At 37.2% G+C, this 14,760-nt stretch overlaps 1 protein-coding gene across 2 annotated transcripts in view; it reads left to right on the forward strand.

Annotated features, from left to right (window-relative positions):
* The window catches only part of LOC114479295 (rap guanine nucleotide exchange factor 4-like), a 42,094-nt gene that overhangs the window by 19,988 nt on the left and 7,346 nt on the right, over window positions 1-14,760 (forward strand). Inside the window, exons 1-13 of one of the 2 annotated variants that reach the window (XM_028472900.1) lie at window positions 1,634-1,717; window positions 3,139-3,211; window positions 3,468-3,523; window positions 4,833-4,939; window positions 5,817-5,938; window positions 8,511-8,694; window positions 8,835-8,919; window positions 10,561-10,621; window positions 11,104-11,180; window positions 13,390-13,536; window positions 13,634-13,728; window positions 13,824-13,909; window positions 13,990-14,068. In XM_028472900.1, coding sequence (XP_028328701.1) covers window positions 3,187-3,211; window positions 3,468-3,523; window positions 4,833-4,939; window positions 5,817-5,938; window positions 8,511-8,694; window positions 8,835-8,919; window positions 10,561-10,621; window positions 11,104-11,180; window positions 13,390-13,536; window positions 13,634-13,728; window positions 13,824-13,909; window positions 13,990-14,068 — 1,124 coding nt within the window. In that variant the 5' untranslated portion in view covers window positions 1,634-1,717; window positions 3,139-3,186. Of the gene's footprint in view, window positions 1-1,633; window positions 1,718-3,138; window positions 3,212-3,467; window positions 3,524-4,832; window positions 4,940-5,816; window positions 5,939-8,510; window positions 8,695-8,834; window positions 8,920-10,560; window positions 10,622-11,103; window positions 11,181-13,389; window positions 13,537-13,633; window positions 13,729-13,823; window positions 13,910-13,989; window positions 14,069-14,760 lie in introns of those variants that run through there. The other variant, XM_028472899.1, reaches the window with a different exon arrangement.

Genomic DNA, 14,760 nt, shown 5'->3' on the forward strand with positions numbered 1-14,760 from the left:
ATCATTTTGTGTGTTTGGAGTCATTCTTTGATTAGATTAGATTTTAATTTCCTACAAAAATACCTCACACACACACACACACACACACACACACACCTCACACACACACACACACACACACACACACACACACACACACACCTCACACACACCACACACACACACACCACACACACACACACACACCTCACACACACACACACACACACACGTGTAGAAAGTGTTGTTTAGTATCTGGTACCTCTGAGTTCTGACTGCTGTGTTTTGGAACATTCTAAAGATTAAACACAATTAGTTTTTATATAGATATTTGTTATATAGATATGTACATGCAGTGCTTACATTGCTTCAAAATAATCAAACAATCATATTTTATTATAATTGATATTTATTTTTATTAGGATTAGGTGATTCAGCTCTAAACTCAACTACAGTTTTTTTGGATACTTTCACCATTAAACACGTCACACTATCTTTACATAGAGTTGAGATAATAAATAAGTGTTTTACAAGAATGTCTTTATGCTTTATGTCTTTATGTATTACATTATAGTCTTATAAACATGATAATTTATTCAGTCATAGAAACAGAAACATCTATTGCTGGTTATTTACAGTATGCAGTGCCTAGAGTTTTCACAAATTAAAAGTTGTTGATAAACAATGGCAGATGCTGATATTTTGGCTTTTACAGAAACACTTGAATATACGTCTGTAATCAGAATGATGTCACATTACGGAGAAGAAAGAAACACAAGAAATCTCGTTAAGAATGAAGTAAAACACTTCTTAAAGAAATGTTTCCGCTTCGATGCGGTCTTTACGTTCTTATACAGGACTCCAAATCCCACAATGCATTACGCAAAACTTGTCAAGTTCTCGTCACATTTAAGCCATGGAATCAATAACAAACTTGCAAGCTGCAAATTCCACCTTTGTGAATAAATTCTCCTGTTTATCTGAAGAAATATCTTTGATTTATTGATCTGAGTCCGCATCTGACCAGCAACCCTAAAGCTGGACTCCGTCTCATTCCTCCAAACCTCCACAGCAATTATTGTCTCCAGCAGCTTAACTTGGATGAATAATTTAGAAACATCAGTAAATATTACGTATGTTATTATGACTGAAAAAGTCATGCACACACAAAGTGAGAACATGAAAAACCATCCTGATAATAAGTGCTGTCACTACACACATAAATTCATTCTCTGAAATGTGATCTTTTTTTTTCTGCTGCAGAGCCACATGAGACAAAGATGATCTTTTCCTATTAAATCATGTGCACGGTGTCGTTATTGGGCTCGTAGTGTGTTGTCATCTGCTCTATTTTAAGACATACAGTATAAGACATAAAGCAGAAAACACAGCCTGTGTGTGTGTGTCCTCTCGTCCACTTCCACCTGCTCCACTGTTCTCACTTCCTCTGTTCATTGGCCAGTCTCACCCTGACACCCTCACTAGTCCTGCCATCCTCTCCCCCCCTCTAGTGTAGCCTTGTAATTCAGGGACTCAGATCACCGTGGTAACCTGTGAGGGGGAACACGCTTTAGAACTTGGCTCCATCGCAGCCAGAGTGAGTGAGGGAGAAAATGGGGCGGGCGGGCGGACACTGGGGCGACTGTGTGAAGGAGAAAGCAGAGCAGCCTGTTTAGTGCACGTTGATGTCCGGTGGCGTGCGTGTGCGTAAAAAAGGGTTTTCAGCGTGTTCCCTCAGGTGAGTCGTACTTCTCGTCTGTATGAGGTCACATTATCAATATTCACGTCAGTATTTACAATAATAACAATCTGGGCTTTAATACAGGAAATAACAATGGGTTTGTGTATATTTTGTCTCTAATTTTATGTTTTTGTCGTTGTTTTGTGTTTTTAGAGTAATTTTCTGTATTTTTGGTTTTGTTCTGCACATGTTTTGAGTCATATTATGTATTGACGTAATTCATGCATATTTTTGTTCTTGTTTTTTTAAATTTTTTCAGTTCCGTTTTATATATTTGTAGTCAAGTAAATATGTAAAATTTTGCTGCTGTTTTGTGTTTTTTTTTTTTTCAGTCATTTTGTGAATATTTCTTGTAAATTTGTGTTTTTGTTGTAATTTTGGTGTAATTTTGTAAATTCTTTCAGTTACTTTTTGTATATTTTGTAGTAAATATGTGAAATTTTGCTGCTGTTTTGTGCGTTCTTTGAATCATTTTGTGCATTTTTTCTTGTTTGTGTGATTTTTGTTGTCATTTTGTGTGTTTCTGTAGTAAGTTGTCTTTCAGTTACTTTTTGTATATTTGTAGTAAATATGTGACATTTTTGTGCTGTTTTGTATGTTTTTGCAGTCAATTTCCGGTTGTTTAAGTTTTTTTTTAAATTTTAGGAAACATTTTTTATTTTTTTTGTTGTAATTTTGTGTGTTTTTGGAGTATTTGTAAAGTAGCAAAGAGTTTTTATAGTGTGTATTCTCAGGTGAGTCTGACTCATCGTCCGTAACCATAAACTGTTCTTTTTTCTACATCTTTCGATATGTCTGGATTACTTCCTAGTGTGTATTTTTAATATAAAAAGGTTTTTTAAAAGCTTGACAATTTTATTTTGCTGTGGGTGTTTATGGAAGAAATAACAGTGGACAGGAGAGTGTTTGTGTCTTTAGGTCAAACAGATGCTCTCTGTGTTTCTCTGTCAGTGTGTGTGTGTGTGTGTGTGTGTGTGTGTGTGTGTGTGTGCGTGCGTGTGTGTGTGTTCCTGGCAGTGCTCGGAGGGCACTGGTTGCTTATTGATGACTCTACAAAAGAGTATATGCTCACCAGAACTACTGCATCTTTATACATTTACCAGCCTAACACTAGTTTAAAGCTGTGTCTGTGTGTCTGTGTGTGTGTGTGTGTGTGTCTGTGTGTCTGTGTGTGTGTGTGTGTGTGTGTGTGTGTGTGTGTGTGTGTGTGTGTGTGCGTGCACTCGTGTCTATTGTATAATTAGTTATTTTGCATGTCAAAGAACTATGTCGTATGAAACACTTTGTTTTCTCATCCAAGCTGGAACTGAACGATAGAAGAACATTATAATATAATGTCTGTAGAAATGGCAGTAGTATAGTACGTATAGATTTTCTGTCCAAATCCAGTCTAACATGTGTTTTTTTTTTTTTTACAGAAGTATCGTCAGAGCCTGGCTGGACTGTTGGCCCCTCCCTATGGTGCCATGGAGAGTGGATCCAACAATGACAGTCAGTAAAATACAGGCAACAGTTGTGTTGGTAATAGGAAAATTAAGAAAATATTGATTGCTCCTGCTGTGTATTTATTTCTTTAAAATAATGCTATAATTCTTTTTTTTTGTTTTTTTTTTTCAAAGATTCAGATATGAACTATAAAAAGCATAATGATAATTTACAACGTTGAGATTCTTCTCGTTTTCTCCGATGCAATATTTAGAGTAAATGTAGATGTTTTTTTTTCACTAATGCCACTTTTCCTCCTCAGGACACACAGATAAGGACAACATGAACTCTGACTCTGTGAACAAAACCCACAATAAGGTACATTTAGTCTCATATTTTAGAGATTGGACAGAACTGAGAGTTTTGGACGTAACAGTTGTGTTTAAGGACCTATTTAACGCTTTGCTTCTGTTTCTGTTTTTGTTTCTAAAAAGTTCCACATTCACGTGGCAACGTTTTCAAAATGATTACATTTACATGGGACCGCGGGAAACATAAACAACAATGTAGTAAACATGGCAGGACAATATGTTTATTCTTCTCAGCATCCATTTGCGCATCTTTTTTGCGTTAATCGAAACACATCACCTGACCGTTCATTTACCGTGCAGCGTCCGAGCCGAGTCTGTGTTAAAAAGACAAAAATTAGCAAATATTTAAAGCCCTGGTAGGAATGCAGAGAAAACGCAACAAAACGGTTGTGTTTTCTCGAGAAAACGTTGTTGTGTAAAGGAGGGGCCTAAAACTCTTTGATTAAAATCTACAAATGCCTTAAAGAAATCTTACTTGAATTAAGTAGAATAAAAAATTGTGCATTTTAGAAATCTAAACGTCCTCTTTCTACAGCTAAATTCATTATTTATTCAGAATTATGACAGGGCTTCTATTATTCAGAAAATCTTTAACATTTTCGTTCCGATACAATTTGAATTTCTTCTTTAATTGTATGAGTAGCCCAGGAATGTCCAGAAGCGTAGGCACCGCGGCGGACGGAATCTCCTACTACTCTCTTTGTGGTCGCCTTCTACTCTTAAACATGTTCATAAATGATTCCTTAGCCCTTTAGCACCCAAAGAATATCTGTATATGTGTAATATTATGTGAATATCTGTAAAAGTCAGGTTTTTCTATTAGCTCTGTCTGCTAGCATAGCATATCTTCTTCACCGCACAGAATAGCTGCATCCCAACTAAACACTGTGTTGGTCCAAACTAATATCTGGCGGCTGCAACTGAAGGAAAACAATCATTCTCTCTAAACATTTCCCCAATTATATAATAAATCTTAACATTCACAACATTACTGAATACTGCGTATTAGCAGGTGTGCTACGTCTACAGTATATGCTGCTGCATACTTTATGTTAGTGAATGAAGCAGAGGGTCAGTAATAGGATGGATGCTCTGTAGTCTGTAGTTATGCTAATATTAGCTAATGCATGCACCTAGATTAAAGATCCCATCTGCCCAATTACCATGTGTTGCTTTGGTGTTTTTCAAACGCTGCTCTGTTGGTGAGCGCGTCTTTGAATGTGTTCCCACATCTGTGAGTTTTTATTCATTCTAGTAGGACGCAGGTGTGCTCTGTGAGGGTTTCTAGTCCGTGCCTCGTTTTTCTTCTTCGTTAGGTTCCTTCAGAGAAGCTGCAGAGAGCAGGAAAGGTTCTACGCAACGTGATCCTGTCCAGAGCGCCACACATGATCAGAGACAGGAAGTACCACCTTAAAACTTACAGGTGTGCACATCTGTTTCTCCACAGAGAGTTTTGTGCGTTAGCAGAGCCGGCCCTACCACTAAGCTTAGGGTCCAGCAGGGGGCCCCCACACGATGACTACTGGTTAACACCCTCCCCCACGAGGTTGGAACTTAAGGCGGATTTCCTCTGATGACGTTATTAAATTCTCAAAAACAAGAAAAACTATTATTAGCAAGAAGAAAGAAAATAAAGTGGTTGGAGATAATCTGTAATGTTTTTCTTTTAAGTTCTAAACAATATTTTAAATACATTTTTCATTTGGATGTTTAGACTTTTCCATCATTTCTTTTTAGGCTCCTTTTTATAAACAATTACATTTACCATTTTAGAAACACTATTCATATTTTTTTTTCCTGCAATGAGTGTTTTGATTTTTTCTGTTTATTTGAAGGAATCCTTTATGCAAATGTATTATTAGCCTATTGAAAATGTTCATTTATGAATAAATGTAAAGGCTTTTTTGTAACAATGTATCTTCCATTAGAGTGGCTTTAAATCCTTTTTATTTTACCCTCAGGGTTACAGTGGTTCATTAGAGTTAATGTATTTAAAATGTTTGACACTGAGGAGCAGTTATTAAACTATGACCATCATGTTCATAGAGGGGAAAATGTTATTAATTTGGTTTATAATAGAATACGGTATCGGTAACTGTTCATATATGAATGTATGGGGCCCCCAAAGGTATCCCGCTTAGTGCCCCAAGATGTCTAGGGCCGGCCCTGTGCGTTAGGTAAATATTAGTTCATTTATAATTCGCTGTAAAAGGACAGCGTTCCACTGAGGCCTCATTTACATTTTTCTGCATTTGATTATTAAATGGAATGATTTATGTGTGTGTGTGTGTGTGTTTCAGGCAGTGCTGTGTGGGCACAGAGCTGGTAGACTGGTTGGTGCTGCAGAGTGCATGTGTGCTCACACGGTCGCACGCTGTGGGAATGTGGCAGGCTCTGCTGGAAGAGGGGGGGTTAAATCATGGTGAGTTCAACAGATAATTCAATTAATAATTAAAATGTTATGTAACACAGTCATCATCACCATCATGTATTTTTACGGACATTCAGACTTTTACTGCACTCTTTAAATGATCCCAGGGCAGGAAGTATAAATCAGTTTCCATGGTGACACCACGGTGGTTAGTAGAACTATCAGCTGATTAGTTACTGTAACTAGAGGATGGATACCCGACCCAACCCTGAGGGGTGGGGTTCACACAGATATGTAGAGGTGGTGGTGTTGGTCACATGGTGTGGTTAGCGTGCAGCGTTCTTCATTTCCTGCTGCAGCTGCTGTAGCTGAAGAATGTAGCTTTAACAGTGAGAACTACACAGATTATCATTATCTTTCATACATGGATTATAGAAATACATCCCATGGGTGTCTAGCGTGCACTGTACCCCTGTTTGTGTTTCACTTTCACTTGTTTCCCATGCGCTGATCTGAGGTTGACATTAACAGTTTTTTGTTCATAAAATCAGTGTTTACCACTAAAACAAACGTAAATATATCATTTCTTTAAGAAAAAATAAGGTTTTCACAGTTGGGTCGGACTCAGGATGACACTCCAACTGTGACACGGTTATTTATTTACTCGCCGTTCACGTGACCTGTGCACATGCCTCTGCGTACGTCTGTGGAACCAAACAGTAGTTTAGTCCACTGCGCTGTCTTCTTCTTCTCATTCTTCTTTATTTCCAGTATTCAAGCCGTAGAGAACGAGCACTAGTGTCATTTGACGTCACGTCAGCAGAACTGCGTGGGAAATTTGTACCTGGAACAGCAAAACAAAATGTATCACAATCAGTTCAAGGCAATAATGTGTGTGATTCTCTTTCATCAACCATTTGCATTAAAAGAATGTTTATTTTTTTACCCAAATCCTGCCCTATGCTCCTTTAAGTTTCATTTTACAGTTTCATAATGTTTTTACCAAAAATAAAGTAAAATTAATACTCATCTTATTGTGAATGAATAATATATTTTTTACGTTGCATCCAGTTGGGCTGCCCTCATCTAACCTTTTCATTTACGATACAATATCATCACCAATCATATATACTTTTATTTATTACTTTGTAGCATGGAATTTTATTAACAACTTGATCAATAGATTATTAACCAATACATTATATCCAGTGATGTGCTGTGACCACTAGGGCTGGGTAGGCACGTTGCAAATGGAGACCACCAATGACAATTTCATATGTTTCTGCTGTCAAGTGTTAATTCAATTTAAATCAATTTTATTTGTATGAAACAATTTACAACAAAGTCATCTCAATGCACTTATCAAAATATCAAATTCATAATAAGAAAGAAAAAACCCAATAAGATCCACATGAACAAGTATTTATCATCTAACAAAATCAACATCATAAACACCATTAAAGAAACATAAACATTATTTAATATAGCCTCCATACTGTCCAACAACATATATCTCATGACACGACAGCACATCTGTTGTTTGTGTTGGAAACACAGAAACAGAGAAAAAGACAACAACAATAACTCAGAACATCCTCTGTGAGGAGCATCCACAAAGTCAATCCTTCCTTTTGTTCCATTCACTGTGAAAAGTATGAAACATGTTCTGACTTTACCTTAGTGAAGCTCTGGTAGCTCAGGTGTTGGTCTCCATCTTTTAAAAGCTGTCGTTTTTCATCAAAACAAAGTTTCTCTATCATCTCTAGCGCTGTCATCCTGACTGTAGTGTTATCCCGCCCACTAGCTAGAGAACGTAGCAGCAGTGGTCACGTGTCATCTATTCACTAATGTGCTGTGAACTTACGTATAGCATTTAGCATAGCACAGTTACGTGTAAAGGCAGCTCTCTACGCTGCCTTTACGTGTAAATGAATATCACATTGGGGACCTGACTGCGCATGCGCAAACACATAAAATCACGCAATGGGAACGGAGGCAGAAGAGCGACGTGCCTTTGGGAGGGGGCGTGGCCTCCCTCTGCCTTACAGCGGAGCGAAAAAAAAAAAAAAAAAGACTTTGCAGCTGTTCCAGGAAATAGCGCTGTTTAGTAATTTAGGCTATGAAACGCACAAAATGCGGACACTTTCAAACTTATAGGTACTGTAGACTATTGGAAATGGAAAAATAAATAATTTATAATTAAATAATCAAAATATCAATTCACCCTTGGGTAGGCACTGCCTACCTTGCCTACCCTGACGGCACGTCACTGATTATATCCATTTTAACCTTAAACATAAGAACATTCTACAATTGGATAAAAATAAATAAAAGACCCTGAAAAATAACCTCAATAAATCCAATAAAAACAATGTATATAATATTGGAGATTTTAGACAAAATAATCCGATACTTATTTTCTTCCTTTTTTTTGGATCAATCTTTCTTTGTATCTAGAAGTATCAGTAAAGATGTATTTATTTTAGGCTTTTATTTGCAAGAAAAGTGAATAATAGGAAAAATTGCATGTATGTTATTTATTTATTTATTTATTTATTTATTTATTTATTTATTTATTTATTTATTTATTTATTTATTCATTTATTTATTTATTTCCTCTCAGTGGACCAAGAGCTGGGCTTCCAGGACAAATATCTTTTTTACCGTTTCCTTGACGACGAGGAGGAGGACACGCCTTTACCGGGTGAGGAGGAGAAGAGGGAGAGTGAGGAAGAGCTGCCCGAGTCCATCCTCTTCCTCGCTCAGATCGGCCCTGACGCCCTGCTTCGCATGATCCTCAGGAAATCGTTAGTATTGATCAACCGATTGATTGCTATAAACATAAATGTTGTTATTATCAGTTATTAATCCAATAGTTCCTGTCAGATGTTTCTCTGACTGATGTTTGATCAAAGCTGGATGTTCCTCCATCACTTCCTGTTTCCAGGCCTGGTCAAAGGACGGGAGACGACCTGGAGATCATTTATGATGAGCTGCTTCACATCAAGGCCTTAGCTCACCTCTCCAACACTGTGAGTCATGTGATCTATTATTAAAGACACACTGATCACTACTAACAGTCACTATTAGTCATTTAATATTTTATTATTGATTTTCAAACCACTAAATTTCCTATGTAGAGCAAAACTGAAAAAACAAGAACAAAATAAGAAATAAACCAAACAAAAATAAATGAAGAGTATATATACATACACATATGGATACATATACATTAGGGCTGTCAATTGATCACACAATTTTCTCTAATAAATTGTGATTAATCACAATTTTCTACTTCAGACTGAAGCTTGTAATAGACATTGCTTATTTATGAAAAATCCTGGAATGAATGTAGAATTAATACACAGAGGAGCGGATTCACTTAGATCTGAAATAAAGGGCGGTAAACTCTGTTTCCTCACCTGCTGCGAAGACTGCAGCACTAATAGGTGCGCGTATAGACGTGGTGCAGATCACCATATTTAAATGAGCATTTTGCTCGTTCAACGTGGAGACGTGAGTGCAAGCACACAATGATATTTGAGGAAGTTAAATCTGTCTCCTTATTTAAATAAGGAGACAGATGGACTTCTCTGTCTGCTGCACAAACATTTAATAATGTAGAAAATGAAATGAAATTTTTTTTTTTTTAAACAACTATAAAACCTAATGATATTTTCCCCCTAATTTAATGTGGGTTCCTGTAACTTTCCTCTGATCAGTTCATGAAAAATAGTCAGAATAGTACAGAAACCGTCTTATTGATCTATCATTGATCTGAGTTAATACAGTTACACAGTCTGTCAATCAGTCTGTATTATTTGAAGATGATCTACTGATCATCATCCAGCAGGTCTGAGCAGCGCTGTGTCACACACACTCATACGTAAACATTGTTCCATTGCTGCATAAATTACATCAGCTGATTCTGGCCTGACGCTCTTGACATCAGCGCAACACGAGAGTTTTACAGTCAAAACATGGAGAGAAAGACACAGGATCTCATTGGTGCGTCCGGAGCGACATCCACAGAGCTCCGTGCATAACGACCCTCTGCATCACAGCGTCACCTGACTGAACACGCCCCGCCTCAGGTGTCCAGCTGTTTCTCTCCCTCACACACACTACAACATATAACATAAATATATTATATATGTGTTTCTGTCTTTTCTGTTTTTCTGTTTAAATTCCCAAACACTTTATTTATCCCTGAGGGGTAATTAGACGTTTTATGAGAGTCACTGTGGGACCTCAGAAAAATGCAGATTTATGTTCTAAAAGCAGTTTAATTTAGAATAAATTAATTCTGTTTGTGTTGAGGCAGATTTCTGTTTAAATCAGATCTGTTCTCTTGTTAACAAGGTAATGAAAGCTGGAACAGAGACTTTAACTCATGTTTATATGTACAAACGCTGTCCCTGAAAATTTTATTTTTCTTTGACACTTTTTCTGTTTTTTTCTTATATTTCTTTATAATTTTTGTTGCTACTGGTTGCACGATTACTCTTGTCCTTTTTTTTCATATTTATTGTTTGCATTGACCCTATTAGAATATTCAGTCCATTCAATATTCTTTTTTAAATTAATTTTTTGGTAAAAAATTTTGCATGTTGCTTTTTTTCACCTATTTAATTGCGAGTCTAAATATAAAAATGACATGATTTATTTTGCAGGTGAAGAGAGAACTGGCGAGTGTCGTGATCTTTGAGTCACATGCTAAAGCTGGAACTGTGTGTAAGTCCGTCTTGGTTTTTACTTTTCTTTGAAATCTAAACTCTTGAAATCTGATTCTTAAAGCTACAGTTAAACTTATTTATGTCAGTTTGGTTGAGAAACCTCAGATTACACTCATATATTAACTCAGGATTTATGGGTGTGAGTTCAAATTATTCTGATTTCTAACCCTGAAATGTACTTTTCTTAATGCTTACAAATATACCAACAGTATTTTGTTACTTATCTTATTTATTTATTTCACAATAATGAATAATAATTTTGCTGTTGTGTGACACAGGGCAGTGATAACCTTTATACTCCACTCTATAAATAACTGATCGTGTCTCGTGTGCTTTGACTGAATCTGTTACGATCTAATTCTATAACTCCTCCCTCTCTGTTTCTGGCACCTCATGGGACGCCTCAACAGTTTTACAGTTTTACGATGTTGTCAGCATCACATAAAAGGCTAACGTGTGTTTTCTTTACAAATCTCACAGTGTTTAACCAAGGAGAGGAGGGGACGTCCTGGTATATCATCCAGAAAGGTTCAGTTAATGTGGTGATCTATGGAAAGGTGTGTTTGATTGCATTCGTGCATCTTTTTCTCTCCATGTAATCTAAGTTTATTGAGTATGTACGAAGCTGAGCAGGATTGTGTTTCCCAAAGAGCTGAGAAACCTCTGCTCATCACATCACGACTCATTAGAGCAACTATAGAGTTTAGGAAGTGTTTCTAAACTATTTCACATCAACAACCAGTTACCAACACCTCAGAGAGACTAATTATCTGTGATTATTCACACTTTAAAGATCTCCATTAATAACCATACAGTAGGTCTCACCAAACAGTCGAACTGAGATATGAATTTTTTAAATGTCGCTAATGATGTGAAATGTGGATTTTTGAAACTGCTCCAGAATCTAGATCACCTTCAAAATGAAATTCATGGAATCTTCCATTGTTCGTAAGGTCTATAAAATCTATAGTGAGTAAAGAAAAGTCCCAGACCATGATCCAAAGCCAATAGATCTGTTTACTATTTACTACTTCAACTGTACATGATAAACTATTTAAGCAATATCACACAATTATTGATTTTTAAAATGTTTAATGTTTTTGTTTCACTTTTTAATCATATTAGTTTAAAAATATATATTTGCCCAATAATCCAACACACTAACCACTCTTTGAGGAAGACGGGTTTAAAGCTGCAGTATGTATGTTTTTTTTTGGCGTCATTTGGTAAAAAGTCCATAATGATATTTGAGCATATTGTAATCCAAAGTGTGAGTGGACAGTGAATCTTTGTAAATGAGCTTTAGAAATACAGGAGCATCACGCTGGACTTCAGCCAATCAGAGATCTTTCTACCAACAGGGTGGTCCATCAGCTGTTTTAAGCGTTACTATTGGCTGCTGGAGCTGCTCGTCAAAAGTCAATGTGCGTTCCCGTTTTGAGAGTAGGGACAGTCCCATGGCTCCAAGACCAAGGTGGAGGAGCAACAGAATAAAGACACAAACGTGTTCAGGAGGAACAGAGTCACGGAGGTTCCTCTGACTCGGTGTGTGCGGTAGACTGTTAGCAATCCGCTCTCAGTCCGTGCACAGTTTTCCCTGAGCCAGAGAGAGATAGTAATAACACATAATACATTGCTTGTGAACCTAAGAGAAACATTATCTAAGGTGGAGAGAACAAACCCATTTTATGTGCAGTGTGGAGAGTATCTGCTCTGATCAGGAGGTGGAGGAGCAGCTCTGACCCACTTATTCTGGATTTCCACTGGATCCGTAACTGCTGCGAAACAGCAACGCAGCTGATCGGTTTCCATTAAAGTCAGTGTGTTAATTTCCACCGCATGCAAATCTGCACCAGCACAGCTGTGAAACTGCTGAGTCATGCTGGAGCTCTGCTGCAGCAAGTTCACAAAAATAAGCCCGTGTGGGGCAGGAAGTAGTACATAAACACAAGAAAATATCCAGATTATTTTCAAAATAAAAGTGTTCAAGGAGGAAAACATCGACCTTCCGTGGTCCTCCAGCGGGACCATTTCAGACTCTATCCAAAAACTGAGCACATTTTTGGACTTTTTGGACCAGACCGATGGTTCGATCCGAGCACTTTTAAAATCGTATTTCACATATAAATATGGTATTTATCTATGGTTGAATCACACATATGTATCGCGCGATTACGCATGAATTAGCGAGATCTTCTTCTGAGACCGGAGGCGGTGGGGGTTGACGGATGGCAGATTGCGCTGAAGTTACGTAGCGGAGCAGTTTCTGAGCAGATACACATCCAGTGGAAATCCAGGGTTACTGTCCTCACAGCAGTGAGTGATATGTGCGTTCATGTCTCTAAAACATCAGAAAACTCTCCAATAACACAGGATAAAATCCCTACATTTGTCACTGGTCTCTATGGAGAAAACAGTCACAAAGAGTTCCACAGAGTGGACGTGAACGCAAGCGTTCAGAAGAAGACTGGAGTTTAGTTCAGAAGGGGAGGAGGGAGCATGGAGCATCTCACGATTCTACATACTGCAGCTTTAAGGGATTGTATGCATACATACATTAATGCACAAATGCATGTGCACTGTACACACCTGATCATTTATCTTTGCACTATGAACATAAGTGGCTACAAGTGAATCATCTCAGTCATGTTGAATAATCGTAACTCTTTCTGAGCTTCTCCTCAGGCCTGTAGATGACCAACCCACTGTGTCTGAGTTAGTTTGGATTAGTGTGTGTAAACAATGATGTGTGTGTGTGTGTATCAGGGTGTGGTGTGCACACTCCATGAGGGCGATGACTTTGGAAAGCTGGCCTTGGTCACTGACTCACCTCGTGCCGCCTCCATCGTCCTACGAGAGGACAACTGCCACTTCCTGAGAGTAGATAAAGAAGATTTCAACAGGATCCTCAGGGTATTTAAAAAGTATTAATAAATGTGTGACAGACATTCTCAAAGCTCTGACATGAAGCTGTATTTAAAGTGATACTTGCCTTTTTAATATTTATCAGGACGTGGAAGCCAACACGGTACGTTTGAAGGAACACGACCAGGTCGTGCTCGTGTTGGAGAAAAGTCCTCGATCTTCGACCCTGGGAAGCATCAAGTATGTTTTATTTATGAATATATGCATCAATAACTTTTACACTTACAATGTTATGAGTTTTAGTTTGTGTGCACTAATGTTTGTGTCCCGTACAGATACACTGTGATATCAGGAACACCAGAGAAGATCCTTCAGCACTTTATGGAGACCATGAGGATGGACATCCATCCTAATGAACCCGGTGGGAAAAGAATCCTTTTATCATTTTGTTCAAGAGAAAATCTTCCATCTGATTGATTTCATCTTGTTTGTTGTCTATAGATCCAGCAGTGGATGATTTTGTCCTCATGCACTGTGTCTTCATGCCCAACAGTCAGCTGTGCCCCCTGCTCATGGCTCAACATCCTTTAGTTTTTATTTTATTTTGTATTTTATGCTCACATGTTCTTTGGCTTTAGGTATTTCTTCATATTTACAGCAAATATCTGAAGAATTGTGATAATCATAAACATTATTTTTAGTAGCAAGAAAGCTTTACTTTTATTTCTATTTTGGTAATACGACACCTGAAAGGCGGCTACGCTTTGCAACGTGTGGAAATAAAGAAAAAATCATCACCATATAAATAAATATATATCAGGTTCTCTGGGCGTAAATCAGAGTAAATCACAGGAAAAAAATTAGCAAAATGATTGGATCTTAGGGCCACATTATCGACATTTATGTCAGCATTTAGAATAACGACCAATATGAGCTTTAATACAGGAAAAATGTTTTAACTTTTTCTAAATCTGTGTATTAATATTATCATTTTGTGTGTTTTGTTGCTGTTTTTTGTTCTCTATAATTTTGTTTATGTTTTGTGTATTATTGTCCTTTTTTATATCTATGTTGTCCTATATATTTTTCTGTCGTTTAGTGTATTATTGTTGTCATTTTGTATATTTTTGGGGTCTTCTTGTGCATTTCCGAAGTAATTCTGTATATTTTTTCATTTCCACTGTCATTTTCTGTGTTTTGTGTCTTTTTTTGTGATCTTGTTGTTTTTTTCTATACTTTTGTTTTATTTTTGTGTATTTTTTGTTGTTTTAT

This window comes from Gouania willdenowi, chromosome 17 (assembly GCF_900634775.1).
Source record: "Gouania willdenowi chromosome 17, fGouWil2.1, whole genome shotgun sequence".
Lineage (NCBI taxonomy): Eukaryota > Metazoa > Chordata > Actinopteri > Blenniiformes > Gobiesocidae > Gouania > Gouania willdenowi.